Here is a 20,587-nt window from a genome sequence, read left to right as displayed (position 1 = left end):
ATAATATAATTAGTTAGAGATAGGAAATCTAAACAAACAAAAATAATTACCTCCATATATCCATAAAAAATCAAAAGTAATTTTATACCTTTATAATCTGCTTACTACTCTAATGGAATCATTCTAAAAATAAGAGGTCAGATTCTTCTCACACTTACAAAATGTACATTAGGAGTAACAAATCAACAGACTTAAAAATCAATGGAGTTACACAGATGTAAATGAACAGAGAATCGGGCCTTTGTACTGTGCACTGAGAAGACTGATAAGGAAATCAGATTCAAGTGATATATGGAAACTGGCTGCCATGTGTTGTATTATGGGGAAGGGAAATCACTGTTGCCAACTCTCATGGTTTAACTGCAAGTCTCATGATATTTGATGTTTTTTTAAAGCCCCAGATCTGGGAGACAACTGGATTATGTGAGAACCTCAACTTTCTTTAAAAAAACAAAACAAAACAAAACAAAAACCACACTTTTTGGTCTTGCTGATTGTGGAGAAAAGCTTGAAAACATGACTTGAGTGATAAAGAGACAAAACATTATTGGTTTTTTGTTTTTTTTTTAAATCTCATGTTTTTAAGATTTGGAGTTGCCAGTACTGTCCTGGTTTTCACTACAGTGCTATTCTTGAGTCTTAAAAGGTAATTCTGCTTCTAGAATTCCATTTGAATGGAAAAATTGTCCCAGTTTGAAGAGCTGTCATGAACCTTAGTAAAATAACCGTAGACAAAAAAACTGTAAACAAGATTTTAAAAAATAATTAAAAAAAAAATGCATGCTTTTAAAAAGGTATCGGTGTGGTAGTGGTGGTGTTTCTAGAAAACTGTCTAAGGTCTGCACAAAGCAGCTGATAATATACTCTACACTATCAAAGTGCATTAATTCTGAAAGAGCTTGAATTTATTTTGGAATGCAAATTTGGGACGACTAAGGATCTCAGTTGGATTGCTAATTCAGACAATGTGTGTTCTTTAAAAGGGGAGGGCATCACTGAAGGACTCACAAGGTAAATTTCAAACACCAGGGTTGTCACTGTATGATTTGAATGGTCCTCTTGAAAGATGAAACAAACTGATAGATTGAGATTTAACAATCTAGCTTATGCTCCAGATGTCATGGACAGTCTGAGATCAGCTTTTAACTTTCTATGCAGGCAAATGGTTCAAAAATTAACTAGATACTTTGTCAATATCAATCACCGCCAATGTCTATTTCCTCTTCCAGGAATGAAGCGGTTATTTGTCCTTCTTATGAAGCTTTTATACCAATGACAACCCTATATTCATGATGCTTTGGCATCAATACTGCATACTTATTTGAGACATGGATTGCTTTATAATAAAAGAGTACAGACTAATGTATAGCACGTACAGCCACTGTAACACATCTAGCATGAGCAAGCTATAGTTTGGATTTAAATAAAGTAGTCCAAAGTAGCCAACAATTTGCATTAATCCAGCTAGGAGCCAATCCTGCAAGATGTTGAGCACCATCCACTCCCATTGACTTCAAGAACCGCTGAGGATGTTTGCAAGCTTTTGCCCTTGGTATGAATGACTAAAAAGCAAACATGTAAAGTGGCCTGAAGAAAACCACTTGCTCCACTCATTTAGACTACTTACAATTGTGTTGTGACCTACTATTCTAAATTAACATCATTTCAGTCTTCAAACTCCAACTGCGCCTGTGCTCTGAACCATCTGCGCAGACCTTTGACATTGTTAAAAAGATACAAATACTCACACACTTCTGCTGCTCCCAAGTCTCCATCCCATCAGAGCCATACTGAATACACGGATGGAGGGAAGAAGACAGAAGTGGCTCAGATATCATGATGATGGATGCACTGTAAGAACCTGGATAAAACAGAATTTCTGCCACCTTTGTAACTGTCCATATTCTGGGGATGGCAGGGAACTAATTGCTTAGTTCCTGGGTTGAGTTAGAGCAGCTACTCTGATTTATGCTCAGCTACAATGACCCCTCTGGGCCATCGCATCCACTGAGAATAGAGGATTGCAGTGGTGTGCCAGCTATGACCTTCAGCCACACTCTAGCATACTCCTTATTCTATGGACAGCAAGGGGAACAGAGCATTGTAAAGTCAACACAGCTGGCCTAGATGCCATTCAGAGAAACCACAGATAGGGGTATTTCCTGGTGGGAAAATATACTGTCTTTTATGGCACTTTTAACCCACCGGAGACGTGTAAAGTGTACCAATTTATCACAATGCAAACTCAGTCCTCCTATGAACCTGATCCACAACCCAGCTCTGATCCATAACCCAATTCTTTCCATTAATTTCAATGGCCTGTGTCAGCTAGAGACAAACATCGTTGCCATCATTACTTGCTCAAGTAGCCCTGATTCATGCATGTTCTCCTGCCCACTACAGTCAGTCGCACCAATCACATAAATAAGGTTTGCAGTGTCAGGCTCATACTGCAGTTGCCATCCCACGCTTTTCAAAAATACTTAAAGGTTAGCTTCCTAGGATGGCTTTGGGGTGAGGCCAGAGAAACAACCCAGTATCTGTTCCCCAAAAATACTTTTGTTGACTGTAAAAAATATTTGTGTTGACTGGTAGTTTTTATAAGAGGAGCGGCAATATAAAACAAAAACAAAAATAGCTTCCAATTTTCATTGTTCAGTGGATTTGCTTGCTCACTTACAAAAATCACAAACACTTTTTTATTAATCAAAACCAACAATTCCATAAACATTAGTTCAACTTAGCTCTTCACTTTTTCTTGTTCTTGGAGGAAGAGAGGACTAGCATAAGAATCAGGAGAAAGATCACTACATCGAAATTAGAAATTATGCTCTAATGCAGGGATCGGCAACCTTTGGCATGCGGCTCGCCAGGGTAAGCCGGTTTCTTTACCTGCCAGGTCCGCAGGTTCGGCCGATTGCGGCTCCCATTGGCCGCGGTTCACCGTCCCAGGCCAATGGGGGCTGCAGGAAGCGGCACGGGCCGAGGAATGTGCTGGCACCGCTTCCCGCTGCCCCCATTGGCCTGGAACAGCGAACCGCGGCCAGTGGGAGCCGTGATCGGCTGAACCTGAGGACGTGACAGGTAAACAAACGGCCCGGCCACCAGGGTGCTTACCCTGGTGAGCCGCATGCCAAAGGTTGCTGATCCCTGCTCTAATGACACCCTTTTAGAATAGCATCATGAACCCCTATCCTTATTTCCTGCTACTCCCCACTTACGGTAATGTGATTCCAAGCAAGAGAGTTAAGGAACAGCCAGGGGTGCAAGAGAAAAAAAAATAAGTCACTAACCCTTTACATTTCAAAAAGTCATAAATAAAAATCTCCTATTGTATGTAAAGGCATTTATAACTCATTCCTGTATTACACTACCTATTATGCATTTTTCTGTGAAAGGGATGTTTTTTATACATTGTGAATGCATCCTGGTACAATTAAGCTGACAAAACTTTCTTCATGTACAAAAGTCAAGAGCATGGTGTATAACCATCATGTGAATGGAGATACCAGTAAATTCTAGGCTTGATCCATTTATCCAGAACTGCCAAATGACACACTATTACAGGGGTCGGCAACGTCTGGCATGCGGCTCGCCAGGATAAGCACCCTGGCGGGCCGGGCCAGTTTTATTTATCTGCTAACGTGGCAGGTTCAGCCGATCACGGCCTCCACTGGCTGCGATTCGCCGTCCTGGGCCAATGGGGGCAGCGAGAAGCCGCGGCCAGTGGGGGCCGCGATCGGCCAAACCTGCTGCATCAGCAGGTAAATAAAACTGGCCCAGCCCGCCAGGGTGCTTACCCTGGCGAGCCGCGTGCCAAACGTTGCCAACCCCTGCACTATTACATGGCTGGACCATACTGCATACCCTATGATATCCTTTATATGAGCTTTGCACCTGTTAATATAATCTGTAGAACATGTCACAACAACAAAGCCTGTTATTTGCTAGAACTAACATAATTCAAATTATCAGTCCTTCCTTGGCACTTCACTAAACCCATGAGTTTATGCTGGCAAACAGAGCGAGTGTTGTATGCACGTCACTCTTTGATCTGGTAAATAAACCTGTAGTGAATTCAGGTTCAATTACAGTGTTTAAATATATGACACCTACCGAACTGTAAAAACCTAGTGACAAATGCGTTTCATACAGAAAACGTACATTAACATGCACAAGCTGCAAAAATCAGTTGGCCTTCTCCACATTTATTAAAACATATTTTGGCACTTTTTATATAGCCCTTTATACACACTTGTCAATACATCTGATTGCAGCTCTATTTAACATTACCTGTCCACTCTTACGGGAAACTTTCATTTTGATGTACTGAATGGAAAAAGAAATTTGCTTTACTTGACATTTTCATATGTTGTGCATACGCAGAAGCCGTGGCTGTTACTATTATTGAAATTTCATTTGCATCAGAACATCTCATGCAAAGTACAAACGGTGCAAATTACCAACATCATAAGGGACTCCGTGAAAGTTAAGACTTTAAAGGATCTGGTAAAGCAATTTGCACTTGGGGCCTGATCCAAAGAACAGTGAAGTCAGTAGGAGTCTTTCCATTTGCTTCATTGGATTTTGAATCAAGCACCTTGTGCTGTTTGTTGTCTACACAGTGGCAGATAAAATGACTGTTAATTTTGATGTGTACTGGCTTATCCAGATGATCTCATGACTGCTGGTGCCAGTGTCTACAACTCATGAAAACTGCAACATACCTCTTATGTCTCTCCATGTCTACTCCACTCTTTACTGCAAACACGCTTTTCTCCCTTGTCTATAACGCTTAATTTCTTTCTCCCACTGCTGATAATTTGTAATAATATTATTTAATTCTGCAAAGTGTGTTCAGATACACAGTTTGCATGAAAGAGTATCTAGTAGAGTGCATATGATACCAGCTGTTTGTGATCCTTGGAAAGTCCTCTATGTGCTTCTGTAGATGAGTGCTCACCTCACTGTGCCCTCTGGTGGTCTCAAGGCAGCCCTGCATGCACCTCAGTTTCCTTTCTTGGATGCCCAAATAAACTTCACACATGGTTTTCCCAGTCCAGTCACAGCAGTCTGGATTAGGATCTGATTTATTAACTTAATGTTCAAAATTAAACTCAAAAGTCTTCCTCCAGCCTTCCAATGGATACAGCTGAAGCTTCCCTGGTCTGGTCAGAATCCTTCCTGCCTTAGCAGACTCCTCCCATCCCTTCCTAACTGGAGCAATTTCCCTGGTCTGTTGCAGCCACCTCCTGGTCTTTATAGGGGACTCATTCTGTAATCAGGACTGGCTGGGTCCCAGACTCTCCAGCCCAAGGGCAAAGCACCCTGTTACAGCTTCCCAACACGGAAATGGATAAGTGCTGCCAATGGGTTATTTGAGAATAATCAGTTTACTCAATCTTGCTTCAGTAATCAGTTTGGTGTTTCCAACACAGATCTTCATTTGGCTACAAATACAATAATACCCTCCTCCAAAGTGGCAAGAAAAGTGTTCTCAAAGAAAGTGATGGGAAATTGTGAGGCAAAGAATAAAAATTATGGGGCCTGTACCAATGCTTACCAGGTAGATACCGAATCCCATGTTTGTTTCAATGAGCTTGAATCATTGATTTAAGAAACACTTTATTGGCCGAATGGAATGCATCATTAAAAGAAGGCATGCTCTGATGTACACGTTAATGAATGATGTGTCTATTCTATATGTGTTAATGGAAAACACATACACAGGAACAGAGCAAAAATATACTATGCTGTGTGCGTATTTTTCCTTCCTCTCTATATTTCAAAGACATAAACACTCCTCATATATCATGGTTAAGGGTTTTATTTCTTGGCTTCCACAGCTCAGGTAATGATATCATAACTCAAAAATGGTGCAAGGCCTGATACAGCTCTGAACTCGTAAACAATTTTAATATCCCTTCTCCACCTCCCAACAGATATAGGTACTGTACCTGTACAGCCCACATCTCCTTAGTAGATATCTACTTATTAGATTAATTATCTACTTAGATTAGTAAGTGGATACACATGCTGCACATTAAAACCAATCTGGGTGCAAATGAAACGTTTCTGCTGATGTAAATGAGGCCATTTTTCAACGTGATATGAGATAAGCTAACAAAACTGTGGGGGGCGGAGGGGTGGAAATGTGATATTAAGCCAAAACAGGTCACACAGTTAAAGTCATCAGCACAGTAACATGGATCTGACACATGCAACCCGCAGGGGTCTCCAAGAATGAGCCCACAGGATGAGGACCTTTAAGAGGATCACACACCTTAGGAAGTAGCTGCTCGCTAACTGCACCAAAGCAGAAATGCCAGCCAGCAGCCACAATGGAGCAAGCAGCACAAAGATTCTTCCCAAGGCAATCGGAGGCGGGGGGGGAGGAAGAGAATGGAGGAGTCAGAGGGCTAATGTCCCCATTAGTCCATTGTAACCATGAGCCAGGATTTGGACCTGGATTAGTTAAAGGAACACCATGTAGGTATTTCATTATTTTCCACAGTGTTGCGGACAGATTCTGATATCTCAAGTCGCACTGAATAGTATTTTATATGAGCAGACCCACTGAAGCCAAAGGAATTGCTTGTGGAGTAAAGTACTACTCAGTGGGAGTAGGAATATCAGATTCTGACCCCCTAATGATAGCTCCTTTAGGGGTATTGTATTTCCTTGTATCATTTCAGTGTACTTATTTGTTATTGTAGGGTTACTCGTGAGATTCATGACTATGAGCACAGGGCATTAAAGAATTTATTTTGCAAAATCAGATATAGATTGAAAAGGGAATGATGAAGGCATTGCAAACTTACATAGAGAAAAGGCAGGTCAAACCACCTTGGTCATGTCCTTTTAAGTGTTTTTGTATAGCAGATAGTCATCTCCAGTTAGCCATGCAAGAACGAAATTAAATCTACATTAGGTTTCTGGTTTTTCAACATGTTATTTGCTGAAAAATCTGGAAAAAGAGAAGGTTATTTTCCAGCAAATACAGAGCTATGGAGCCTAATTTTCACAGTGTTTCTTTGGTATGAGTCATTTCCAATCCACAGAGACCTGGCTGACAACTTCTCAGTTAGAAATCGATTAGAGAACCCTAATGCCAATGCTCAAGTCTGCAGGCATCACAGGAGACATGGGAAATGTTAAGAGTCCACTTCAGTGTATGCTAGTATTTGCTGGTAAATCTCGTTGTTCTTTATGACAGGTTTTTAAAAAGAAATATTTCTTTCAACACTAAACCAGACGCCCTAGATGTGACCTTTTTAGTCATCTTTCCACCCTCCTATTTAATTCAGGTTGTCCTCTGATGACCAAATTCTGTCCTCCGTGACACCTGTGCAATCCAATTGACTTCATTAAAGTGACACAGGTGTAATTTACAGCAGAATTTGACCAAAAGTCTGGAGAGGATTCTCTTTGAGGACTTAAGCTGTGAGGAAGAAAGGTTACATGTTTGTTTACCCGACCATAAGGTTACTGTGATGTGATAACTATTACATGTTTCAGAGTAGCAGCCAGTGGGCTGTAGTCCACGAAAGCTTATGCTCTAATAAATCTGTTAGTCTCTAAGGTGCCACAAGTTCTCCTGTTCTTATTACATGTTGCAAATTTTCAAGAAGTTATCCCTATCAAGCACATATCTTCCTTGTTATTTAGCAATGCTGAAGGACACCTTAGTGTCATTCATTCGAGATAGAAGCAACAAAATATTAATTCCTCCATGCGCCTTAAAACAAGGGCCTTTTTAAAAATAATTGCATAACCATCTCTCTCTTTGCGGGGTCATCCAGAATTTAGGAAGAGAGAGTAGTGGTTGACAGAATGCTTTTGGATTTCAAAGGGCAAACTTAAAACCAAATAAAAAGGTAATGTTTACACAAGAGTAAACTTAGCCAGTAAGGGGTGCTAAGCAAATCTGCATAAGAATGTCCATTCATTAGTCCGTTACAAGAGTATTCTTAAAGCCAGGTTTCAATACAGGTGTACTCAGAGGTCAAATTATCATGAACTCTCTAGAAGCTTAGCCAACAGCACATTATAAAAATGGGAGTTAAAATGAACTTTAAAGAAGCTGAGAAACACAGCGGGCTAAATCCTGGCCCCTGACACATAGGTGGCAAGGCAAGGGGATGACACATGGCTGGAGTACTCCTGAACTTCAGCAATACCCGGCTGGCAAAATGACACCGTGCAGCCATCAGTACATTGGCTGTTCTAACTGGGGGAGCAAACAAGCTTCTGGCAGCCCCAGGGAATGGGGGAAGCAAAAAAAAAAAAAAAAAAAAAAAAAAAACTGGTATACTGTCATCTTTTTCCTCCAGCCCCTTGTGGTCCTGTGCCCCACTCAAAGAGCTGACCCAGAGTATTGACACAGCATATCCCTAACAGGAAGAGGAAGAAATAATCCCTTAATAAAGCCGCAGGCTGCTTTTGGTCTATGCACAACTCCTATGACAACCTGGTGTGTTCCACCATGAAATGAAGATGGTGCCCCAATTCTGCTCTCAGGTACTGCCAATCTGGATCTGATCTAAGGTCTATCTTGTTCAGTATTCTGTCTCTGACCATGGTCAACACCAGGCTCTTAGGAAAATGCAAGAAACCTCTCTCTCTATGGCTTTCTCTTGCATCTGTTTTAGTCAGGTACAACTACCCTTGCTCCCTATGTTACTGCCATGTTCAAAAGCTCTTTTGCCTCCGGTATTTTAAGTGGTTGTAGATAAACAGGACTAGTGTTATGTGTTCTCTCATAAATTCATCACCTTTAGCCTCTCCAGTATGACAAAGTTCCTCCTCTATCTTGGTGGGTCCTGCGCTTATTGGCAGATTTTCTTGCCTCAGAGATTCACCATGTGGGTTGGGGAACAGTCCAGAGACCTTCCCCTCTGGAAGAACCCATAGTCCAGGTCAATTGGGAGGTTTGGGGGGAACCCGGGCCCGCACTCTAAAGGTGATGAAGGGTTCCAGCCCAGGGCCCTGTGGACTGCAGCTGTCTATAGTGCCTCCTGTAACAGCTGCATGACAGCTACAACTCCCTGGGCTACTTCCCCATGGCCTCCTCCAAACACCTTCCTTAGTCTCACCACAGGACCTTCCTCCTGGTGTCTGATAACGCTTGTGATCCTCAGTCCTCCAGCAGCACACCCTCTCGCTCTCAGCTCCTTGCACCTCTTGCTCCCAGCTCCTCACACTCTCACCACAAACTGAAGTGAGCTCCTTTTAAAACCCAGGTGCCCTGATTAGCCTGCCTTAATTGATTCTAGCAGCTTCTTCTTAATTGGCTCCAGGTGTCCTAATTAGCCTGCCTGACTTAACTGGTTCTAGCAGGTTCCTGATTACTCTAGTGCAGCCCCCGCTCTGGTCACTCAGAGAACAGAAAACTACTCATTCAGTGACCAGTATATTTGCCCTCTACCAGACTCCCGTACCCCATTGGTCTGGGTCTGTCACATATCCCTCCCCCCTGCTCAACGCCAAGGGGTTGGGCAGCTTGGGACGCCAGACAGTGCACACGTGACAAACCATCAGCGTTGCCATGACGGCTCCCTGCTCTGTGTTGCACACGAAACTGGAAAGGTTGGAGGGATAAGAACCATCTGGTCACCCTTGTGTTCTTCTCCTTGTTCCGCTGCATTCATTGAATAGGGGCATGGTCGGTCACGAGGACAAATCTGCGCCCGAGCAGGTAGTAGCGCAATGTTTCCATGGCCCATTTTACAGCGAGGCATTCTCTCTCCACCACTGCATATTTTTGTTCCCTTGGAAGGAGTTTCCAACTGAGGTATAGAATTGGGTGTTCCTCTTCCCGACCATCTGTGATAGAACGGCCCCCAACCCTACTTCTGATGCATCCGTCTGCAGGATAAATTCCTTGGTGAAATCAGGGGCTATCAGTACGGGGTTACTGCAGAGGGCAGTCCGTAGGTCTGTGAATGCTTCCTCTGCTGCGTCAGACCATCTCACCAGATCAGGTCCACGGGCTTTCACTCGGTCTGTCAGGGGGCTTGCCCTTGTGGCAAAGTGGGGGATAAATCGTCGGTAATACCTCACCACACCTAGGAAAGCCCGGACTTGTTTCTTGCGACTTGGTTGGGGCCAATTTTGGATGGCCTCTAACTTGCTCACCTGGGGTTTTACCAGACCTTTTCCCACAATGTAGCCAAGATATTTGGCCTCTGTAAACCCTACAGCGCACTTGGCAGGGTTTGCTGTAAGGCCAGCTCGCCTGAAGGTATCGAGGACTGCCTCCACCTTCTCCAGGTGGGTTTCCCAGTCTGGGGTGTGAATGACCACATCGTCCAAGTAGGCAGCAGCATAACTGTTATGCGGGCGTAATAGCCTGTCCATGAGGCGCTGAAAGGTAGCTGGGGCCCCATGTAGTCCAAAAGGGAGGACAGTATATTGAAAAAGACCCTCTGGTGTAGAGAACGCAGTCTTTTCCTTTGCGTCTTCTGCAAGGGGAATCTGCCAGTACCCCTTTGTCAAGTCTAGGGTAGTCAAGTACCGGGCATTACCCAGATGGTCCACTAGCTCATCTATGCGAGGTATGGGGTACGTGTCGAACTGGGATACTTCGTTTAGTCGCCAGAAGTCGTTGCAAAATCTTGTGGTGCCATCAGGTTTGGGCACCAGCACGATTGGGCTGGACCACTGTGGGATTCTTCGATGATCCCCAACTCCAGCATTTTTTTTTTCTTCTGCTTTTATTTCCTCCCTTTTTGCCACTGGCACCCAATAGGGCCTCATTGTTACTTTGGCCCCAGGGTTCGTGACGATTTGGTGATATGTCTCGGTTGTTCGACCCAGTTTTGTCGAGAACACATCTTGGTTCCGGAAGATCATCTCAGACACCTCATTCTTCTGGTCTGCTGTTAAATCGGGAGACACTCTCACCTGTTTGGAAGGCTTGGTTTCCTGGGTTAGGTCTTTTTGGACAGTTGTGCATGCCTCTTGTGCATGCCAGGGTTTCAGAAGGTTAATGTGATAAATCTGTTCGTGTTTTCTGCATCCTGGCTGCCGCACCTTGTAAGTTACTTCCCCCACGGGTTCAACCACCTCATAGGGCCCCTGCCATTGGGCCAGAAGCTTGCTTTCTGCCATGGGTACCAAAACCATAATCCGATCCCCTGGTTGGAACTGTCGCACTTTTCCTGGCGATTGTAATGGGTTCGCTGGGCCTCTTGTGCCTTCTCCAAATGTTCCCGTACAATAGGGGTAACCCGGGCTATCCGGTCTCGCATCTACATTACATGCTCTATTATATTTCTCCCCTCATTGGGTTCCTCTTCCCAGATCTCTTTGGCGATATTTAGTATGCCACGGGGGTGACACCTGTATAATAACTCGACGGGGGAAAACCCAGTTGAGGCCTGAGGTACCTCCCGGATAGCGAACGTAAGGTAGGGTAGCAGGGTGTCCCAATGCTTCCCATCCCGACTTACCACCTTCCTTATCATAGCCTTGAGGGTTCGGTTAAACCTTTCTACCAACCCATCAGTCTGCGGATGGTAGACCGAAGTTCTCAGGGTATATGGAGCAGCGTACAGAGGTCCTTCATTAGCTTCGACATAAATGGGGTTCCTTGGTCGGTTAATATCTCCTTCGGTAGCCCCATTCGGGCAAAGATCCCCACCAGCTCTTTGGCTATAGTTTTAGAGGCCGTGTTCCGCAGGGGGACGGCTTCTGGGTAGCGAGTAGTATAGTCCAAAACAACAAGTATATATTGGTGGCCCCGAGCCGTCTTCTCCAGGGGTCCCACTAGGTCCATGGCTATTCGCTCGAAGGGGACCTCTATGATGGGAAGGGGTACTAAAGGTGCCCTCAAGTGGGGATGGGGACTGTGCAGCTGACACTCCGGGCAGGAGGCACAGTACCTCCACACTTCATGTACTCCGGGCCAGAAGAACCGTCGTAGGACTCGTGCCAGGGTCTTCTCTATCCCCAAATGCCCCCCAAAAAGATCACTATGAGCAAGACTTAATACAGCATTCTGGTGTTTTTGAGGTACTACGATCTGCTGTACCTTCTGCCCCTGTACTGGTGTAACCCGGTATAAGAAATCCTTCTTCATTATGAAGTAGGGTTCTGGTCCCTGGGTTTTCCCTCCCATGGGGACCCCATCTATTTCAGTCACCTCCTTCCTAATGTTGTCATACCTTGGGTCTTCTGCCTGGTCCCGTCCAAAATTTCTTCTCCCGGAGCTAATCTGCCCAAGATCTAGGGGCCCAGTCTCTGTTGCCTCTACTGGTTCAGAAGCATTAGGGTGGGGGGGTCAGACTCAGGTGCTTCTCCCTCCTGTGTGGCCTCCTTTTCAGCTGCGCGGGTCCGCCTACCTACGAGAGCGACCCTCTGGCTTTGGGTGAGGAGTATTCAGGTTCCCAAGGCCTTAGCTGCCCTTCTTTCCCTTTTTGTCTTTCTACCTTGTCTAGGAGTGAAGAACAAATCTGGGGATATTTCAGAGAGGATTGGGGGTTGACAGTCTGCTGTGGATGCCTCACCAATTTTAGGGTCCCCATCTTTCTCCAATCCCCCTACCGGGAGTAAGTTTCCAAACCCTGGGAAGTCCCTCCCTATGAGCACCGGGTATGGGAGTTTAGGGACTACACCTGCTGCTACCTCAGTAGTGTTCCCTTGGATCTCGATTTTTACTGGGATGGTGGGGTAGTAACTAACTGTCCCATGGACACGTTATCCCCGTACGTTTAGCCTGCAGCAGCTGACTACGCTCCACGAGCTTCCCTGAGATAAGTGTGATAGCACTCCCCGAATCAACCAGTGCCGTGGTCCCTACCCCATTTAGTTTCACTGGTCTGGTATACATATGTGGGGTTAGTGAGACCCCCACAAGGTGGATTAGGGAGCATGGATCTGCCCAGTTCCCCAGGTTACACTGCATAGGTTCCTCAGCATTGGGACACTGTGCAGCTATGTGTCCCCACTCCCCGCAGGCATAACATCTGTATGGAGCCCTAGGCGTTCCCCGGTCTCTTGGTTTGGGCAGTCTAACATCACAATCATCTTCTCTCTCAGTGCTCTGACTCTTTGTGGCCTATGATGGGCCTTCAGCCTCTCTCTTTTTCCACCTGGGCCCTCCTGGTGGCCCAGTCACCCGAACTTTAGGGCTTGGTGCTGCTAGTTTAACCCAGGGTGCCTCTTCCTTAACTGGTCGGGTCAGCTCCCTCGCTGTCCTTCGCCTCTCTACCAGGCAGACAACCTCGTCATAGGTGGAGGGTTTGTTCTGGCTTACCCAGGCACGAACGTCTGGTGGTAGTCCCCTCATGTATTGGTCAATGACCAGAACCGCTAGTATCTCTTCCGGACTCCGGGACTCTTTTCGTGCGAGATGGATGAGGTCATACAATTGAGACCACAGGGTTTGTCTTCCTGGTACCTCCAACCGTGATACTGCTGGGCCCGCACTGCTGTCGTTACCCCAGATCTGCCCAGGATCTCTGCTTTCAGCTGGGGGTAGTCTGCCACAGCCTCTTCAGGCAGATCATGGTAGGCCTTCTGGGCCTCCCCACACAGGAATGGGACAAGGATGCCAGACCACTGATCTCGAGGCCAGGCCTCTCGTAGGGCTGTCCTCTCAAAGGGCAGAAGGTATGCCTCTACATCATCCTCCCGTGTCATTTTCTGCAGCCAATGGCTGGCCTGTATGAGCTGCGTCCCATCATGGCCACAATTCAGCTCTGTAAGGGAACTTTACCTTGTTTACCAGTTCCCGCAATATAGCTCGGTCTTGAGCAGCCTGGTCCATCAGCAGGCGATTAGTCTCTTGCTGCAGCCACACTGCCTCCTGTTGGGTAGCTGCCTGGACACGGGTAGCCTCCTGCTGGGCCGTCATACCTTGTATCAGTGCCCGCACTACGTCATCCATTGTGGTGAAAAAAAACCCTCTCCCTTTTTTTTTTTTTTAAATCACCCTCCTTCTTCCGCCGCGCTGTGCACCCCAATATCCCACCCCTGACACCAGTGTGACAAAGTTCCTCCTCTATCTTGGTGGGTCCTGCGCTTAGTGGAAGATTTTCTTGCCTCAGAGATTCACCATGTGGGTTGGGGAACAGCCCAGAGACCTTCCCCTCTGGAAGAACCCATAGTCCAGGTCAATTGGGAGGTTTGGGGGGAACCCGGGCCCACCCTCTACTTCGGGTTCCAGCCCAGGGCCCTGTGGACTGCAGCTGTCTATAGTGCCTCCTGTAACAGCTGCATGACAGCTACAACTCCCTGGGCTACTTCCCCATGGCCTCCTCCAAACACCTTCCTTAGTCTCACCACAGGACCTTCCTCCTGGTGTCTGATAACGCTTGTGATCCTCAGTCCTCCAGCAGCACACCCTCTCGCTCTCAGCTCCTTGCACCTCTTGCTCCCAGCTCCTCACACTCTCACCACAAACTGAAGTGAGCTCTTTTTAAAACCCAAGTGCCCTGATTAGCCTGCCTTAATTGATTCTAGCAGCTTCTTCTTAATTGGCTCCAGGTGTCCTAATTAGCCTGCCTGACTTAACTGGTTCTAGCAGGTTCCTGATTACTCTAGTGAAGCCCCTGCTCTGGTCACTCAGAGAACAGAAAACTACTCATCCAGTGACCAGTATATTTGCCCTCTACCAGACTCCTGTACCCCATTGGTCTGGGTCTGTCACACCAGACTATTTCTAAAATGGTGGCCCACAATTATCTGAATTCATTTTCTTAATCTATTATATTGCGACAAATCTAAGGTTAGTGGGGACTCCTTAAACCAAAATATTGAAATGCAGTAGTGAGCCACAAAACTGCAATATTTATCAGTAACATCTGCACTTCAAGAATATTTACAGCACTCAATATTTACAACACCCAAAATCCCATCTCTGCAGGAAGTAGGTCCAATGTACAACCCTGCATGGATTTTCTGGAGCATCTCTTCTTTGGTTATTACAAAGCTCTAGTCAAGACCGAGAAGGGAATGCATGCCGAACATTGCATTGTGTACATCTGGGACTCAGAGGGTGTCTACGCAGGGTTTGAGAATGCCCTCAGTAGCACACATTTCATGCAAAAAAAAAAAAAAAAACTTTCAGTGCTGTAATTTTTGCTAATCTGTGTCAGAGGGCCCAGGGGATGCTGCTTGATAGAGGGCAGGGAGAGACTGGAAGGATGTCTAACTCATGGGCTGCTCTACACAAAGAAACTCTCTCTGCTTCCCAAGCAGAGGGCCTGGGGGTGCAAGCCTGCAGGGAGCAGGGTCCAATGAGGAAGGCTGGAGTGGGGAGAACAAGTTTGCTAGAGGAAAGCTTCAGCAGAGACAGGACTAAGAACCCTGCACCAAGTGTTGTGAGGCAGCCAGAAAAGCTGGCTGGGAGTTCTTGCATTTCCTTGTGAACTTTGTTAATAAACCCAGACCCTGGAGGTGTTATGTGACACATGAAAACCTCTGCTGAAGTTACTGGGGAGCCCAAGAGTGGGAAACTGAGGCAATAACTAACCTGAAGTCAGACTGGGTAGGCGGCACTGTGACAATCTGATATTAAATACCATGAGCGAGATACTATCTTTTATTGGCCCAATAAAAGATATTACCTCACCCACCTTGTCTTTTTAATATCCTGGACCCAACACAGCTACAACAACACTGCAAACATTAAATATTATCTCAATCATATTGTCATTAACTGCAGAGCCCTTGATTAATGAGTGACTGAATTATATCTAGGGACTAGCTCCTGATTTTAATGATCTTATTAGCTCTAACTTGGACACTTACAATTTACAAAAAAGGAATGAGGAAATTCAGTAACGTAATTCTGAGTGGGCAAAACACACCAGCTCATTTGTGTGTGAAGGCAATGGGATGAACAGAAGGTTCACAGCTGGAGGGTAGGATGGCAAATATACAGGTCATTCAAAACAATTTCAGGTAGAAAAAACGAGACTGATTTGCTTTCCTGCTGTCACCAATCAGCCACCCCGAAGCATTTACAACCGGATGTAAATATCATCCAAAGGTTGTGAGAGTTGGAATGGCTGTGCTCAGAAGCCACCAAGGTCCCTACATTTCAGGAAGACTAGGATGTAATTTGGATCAATAAGAGGTTTTTTATGCTGGGGAAAGGAAAGGCAAAGCAACTTTTCAACAAGCACCATTTACTAATTAGATTACCACAGTGCTGTCAGGGAAGTGGTTTTCATGTAATGATGCCCCTGTTGGTAAGGAGGTACTGTATAATGTTTAGCACTTCACATCTCCAAAGCACTCCTGGGAGGGAGGGAGGTGAACCGTTAGTCCCATATGACAGATAGGGTATTTGAGGCAGGGACAGTCCAAAGGCTGCAGAAGTAGACAGCATCAGAATTCAAGCGTCTTTGGCTCCCAACAGACATACCTTTATCTATCACTCAAAGATAGAAGCAAGCAAGTTACAAGCAACCAGAAAACTGGGTTACAGTTCTTAAAATAAAATAATTTTCACAGAGAAACCAGAAGCGAGTTCTGCAGTCTGTAAACTAGTACTTTTCAATGTAAGCATTGCTGCATTCTCCTGTTAGAACTACCTAGAAGTTTGCTGTCTTTGAGCCCACCCCCTTTTAAATTTTTGTTTACTTGCCTCTTGAAAACAGTTAAAGAAATCTTCTACATGCTCAGGCTAAGCATTACAAATGGAGTACTGCAACATCTAAGGAGGAGTTCAGTCAACTTGTGCCCCTTATTGATCTCCTATTTCTCCCTACACTTTCCTTCTAATCCTCTCCATAATTATAATAGCTGCTTGAGCCTTCCAGAGCTGTCAATTTCTCTTGACTCCATTTTCAAATGGTCATCCTTGAAAGAGTCTGGGCACTGGATCAAGCTGTCTCAGCTTGATCACAGTATATCCATGTTGCGCATACTGCTATCGACAGTTCTCCTGAATCATACTGGCACAGCTGTCAAGAGGCTTCTAGTGCTGCTCAAATTCTCTGCTCTGAAGAGAGAAAGAGAAAGAGGGAGGGAGAAGGAGGGAAAGGGGAAAGTATTGATCCAATTCTTTTAACATGCTAATTTGCCTAGAGGCTATTTCAATCACTGCCAGACTGGACACTTCAAAAGGAAACTGTTTTCAAAGTGTGGATGTCTTTTTCAACTACAGAAAACACTTAAAACTGAAAACAAATGAATTCAAGCACCAAGTTCACAGAAGCCCTCCTCGACACTTTTTTCAACTCTCCAGCCAGATGTGTTTTATGTCTGGAAAGACAGACTTGTTAATTAACGCTTTCACAATCTGGCCTGGCAGGAAGCCTCTGGGATTAAAAAAAAAAAAAAAAAGACTGTTCCACACCCTTTAAGTGAGACACGGAAACTAATACAGATTTTTTTTAAAAATAATAATTTGTAACCTGTTGAAGAGTTTCATTGTTTTTTATTATTTATTTTTAAACCAAGCTTCCTGCTCTTCTCAGGATAAAAATTAATCTAGCGGCAATTAAACTGCTGTAATTCATTAACAGCATCAATGCTGATGAATGTTTGACCCTTTCTTAAAATGTTGAAAATGGAGAAACGGAGCTGACTGTTGAACCCATTCATTCACACGCTGATGAGAATGCATGGCAAACGTTAGGCAAAAAACCACCTGTGTGTGACAGAGGCATTGTTAAAATATTTAGGAAAGATGCAGCCTCCTTGACGGATGCTTTTGTTACCAACATGCACTGTCCTCAATCAGTGGATAAATACAATGCAAGGAATGAATATGTTGACAAGATTTAATTAATGGACTTTGGAAAGTCTGAACTATGCTACATATACATAACGTTTACGAAATAACTGAAAGCAATGAGTGTTTTGCATCTGTTTCCAGGTCACACGTGGGCTTCTGGTAGAGATGAAACTGAACCTGAGCTGTGAAGTTAAGAGGGCTTTCTCCAAAGTTCAGGGCTTTTGGAGCTGGGGTTCCAATTCTGGCACATTACAGAGACTGGATGGAACTAAGAAGTTTAGATCCAGATCTTAACTTTTCCAAAGTGGAGAGGGATTTAGATGTGGGATTCTAGTTCAGGCCCTTATCTCTTATTTATAAGGCTATGTTTCTCATTATGGAAATACAACAAGGGAAGATCAGATCCCTTTAAGAAAACTATAATTCAGAAGAAGAGTAGCTGGGAAAATCTAGCCCATTTATCTGTAACAAAGCCCAGCAGATAAGCTCTCCAGCCAAGACTGTATCTTAACTAAGCACCAGGTCTGTCCATATTTACCTTTCGTCAGTATTGTGGGCGGAAGTCAGTATTCTGTTAACCTCTGAGCCACTGGAACGGAAGGAGACAAAGAGCCAATCTGGAACCATGGGAGAGCGTAGCCAAATAGCAAACGGCAGGGAGCCAATTGTTAAAGCAACATTTGGCTCTGGACTAGGCAGCTTCATTGGGGCAAACTGTTATTCACAGAAACAAGGCATGAAGAGATAACACCATAAAATATTAACAAAATGGAACTTGTTTCCTTGCCACTAAATTGTTAGCTTTATAGGACTTCATGCTGAACAGTATGAAAAAAAAATCCAATTTGCTTTGAAGCGCATTAGTCTAACATCCTAATTATTGTTTACATTGCCATTTGCCTTCTATTAAGAATTGAATAATTACCCAGCGCTTCATAGTTTAAAACACAAGCAAACAGGATTATCTGGGTAATTGAGACACTGTACCGCAGCCTTGTATTGGGGCTGTGTATTCGCATATATAAGAGAAATGATTATTATCAACTAACTTGGTTCAAATGGTAATTTAAGATTTCAAACAGATGGAAATCTGGAACATATTAGAGCATTGTTCCTAGGATCACCTTTGAGAAGCGTGGATCTGTCTGAGGGAGGAAGACGGCCTGATGGCTAGGACACTAGACTAGGACTCGGGAGATCTGCGTTCAGTTCCAAGATCAGTCACAGACTTCCTCACGTGACCTTGAGCATGTTACCTAATCTCTCTGTGCTTCAGGTCCCCATCCATTAAAATGGGGACAGCATTACTCCCTTCTCCTTCCCCACACTTTGCCTGTCCTGTCTATTTAGATTGTAAGGGTGCTGGGGTAGGGGGCCATCTTGTGCTAGACATAGCAAAACAAGGCCCTGATCTCAGTTGAGGCCTCCAAGTGCTACCGTAATGCAAATACTACTTTAAACCTATCCTAAGAGAAAGAATTTTCTCTCTGAATTTTCTCTTGGCACTAATGACTAACTCATGAAGCACATACCAAGCACACAGTGCCTCTTGGTATTATTTAACCCTAATAGTCCATTCCAATTGTACTTTGAACAGCACCATCTCACTTCCTGAGGTATTGCACAGGGCAAAACCAAAGTTTCTGCACGTTTCTTTGTTGTTTTAAACAGCCCTACCTCTATTTAATTATGCCACATGGTCTCACACTGTGCAGTTTACGGCCCTGTGAAATTATCTTTACGTTAAACACTAATTGGATATCTAAAATTGTATGTTTATATTTGCAACAAAAAAAAACGGCCTTTTTCGGTTTATAGAATGCAGCCTCTAATCTGATCACAGTCCTAACTTCATATTGTTGATTTATAAAACACAAAATGAAAAACAGTGCTTTTTAAACAAATACAGTACATGCATGCAGCATGTGTTCTGACTTAAATCAATAAGCCTTTCAACAAATCCATCCCAAACAAGCCTGGGTTCGGGGAGCATTTAATGAGGCTCAGCTTTCCTGCAGGCCAAAGGCAAATTTTAAGTAAAGTTAAAGGGAAAAAATTAAAAAGGGAAAGCTACTTAAACCAAAATATATGGGTGCATTTGTAATTAGGAAGCTAACCAAGGGCAATAATTCTTTTCTCAGAGATTATTTTCTTTTGATAAAGAAATGTAGCAGTTTCATTTGTGCAAGTTTATCCGCACTACAAGCTGACTTCTCTCCATCCCCCAAACTAATAATTCCGGGCCAAGTTCATTCCTGTGGCAAGTCAAAAGAATTATACCACATTTGAACTGGCCCTTCGCATTGGAGTCTTCCTGAGACACACAACTTTATACTTTTATTTTTGGGAAGTTCCAGTTCCTGAACTTGGTTCCCTTGGAGAAGATGTAGCTACAGAAGGTCAACCATAAACATTGTGAGTAAAATCCCACCCAGCAACATGCACCGCCCCCTTTCCCTCAATAAAAAGCACTAGAAACTACACCTCAAATGAGTGATCAGTTTACAAACAAGCTGAGAGTTTTACCAGAGTGTAGCTCTTTCCCATATGTCAACTTGAAATGAGCAAGTGGGCTCCATTTAGTAGAGAGTGACAATCAGCCATATTCAGAAGGAGAAGAGCTGGGATACAACAAGAACACAGTGCAAATATTGCACTCTGTATCTCTTAAAGAAAGAACTTAAATCAAAACGGAATTAATTTGCATGAAATCCAAATCTTCAGGGTCTGCCTAAACAGAAGGAGGTTTTGGCCAGCGTTTCCAAAGGAAGCTCTTATCTCCTTTGTGAAATGGGGAAATGGGTGTGCTACTTTGCATGAGGGTGTATACAAAATATGCAAATGAGGAATCTGCTGCATGCAAAAGGCAAACTGGCCAGACAGTTGACAATCCCC

General features: G+C 44.3%; 1 protein-coding gene across 4 annotated transcripts in view; it reads right to left on the bottom strand.

Annotated features, from left to right (window-relative positions):
• The window catches only part of EPHA4 (EPH receptor A4), a 142,472-nt gene that overhangs the window by 108,800 nt on the left and 13,085 nt on the right, over positions 1 to 20,587 (bottom strand). The window contains exon 4 of one of the 4 annotated variants that reach the window (XM_042853577.2): positions 1,635 to 1,861. The exons of the other annotated variants lie outside the window; for them this stretch is intronic. Within the exon in view, the coding sequence (XP_042709511.1) occupies positions 1,650 to 1,861 (212 nt within the window). The 3' untranslated portion in view covers positions 1,635 to 1,649. Of the gene's footprint in view, positions 1 to 1,634; positions 1,862 to 20,587 lie in introns of those variants that run through there. 4 annotated transcript variants of the gene reach the window in all.

Source organism: Chrysemys picta, chromosome 9 (assembly GCF_011386835.1).
Source record: "Chrysemys picta bellii isolate R12L10 chromosome 9, ASM1138683v2, whole genome shotgun sequence".
NCBI lineage: Eukaryota > Metazoa > Chordata > Testudines > Emydidae > Chrysemys > Chrysemys picta.
The sequence above is the reverse complement of the archived record's forward strand: the minus strand, read 5'-3'. Positions and strand labels throughout refer to the sequence as shown.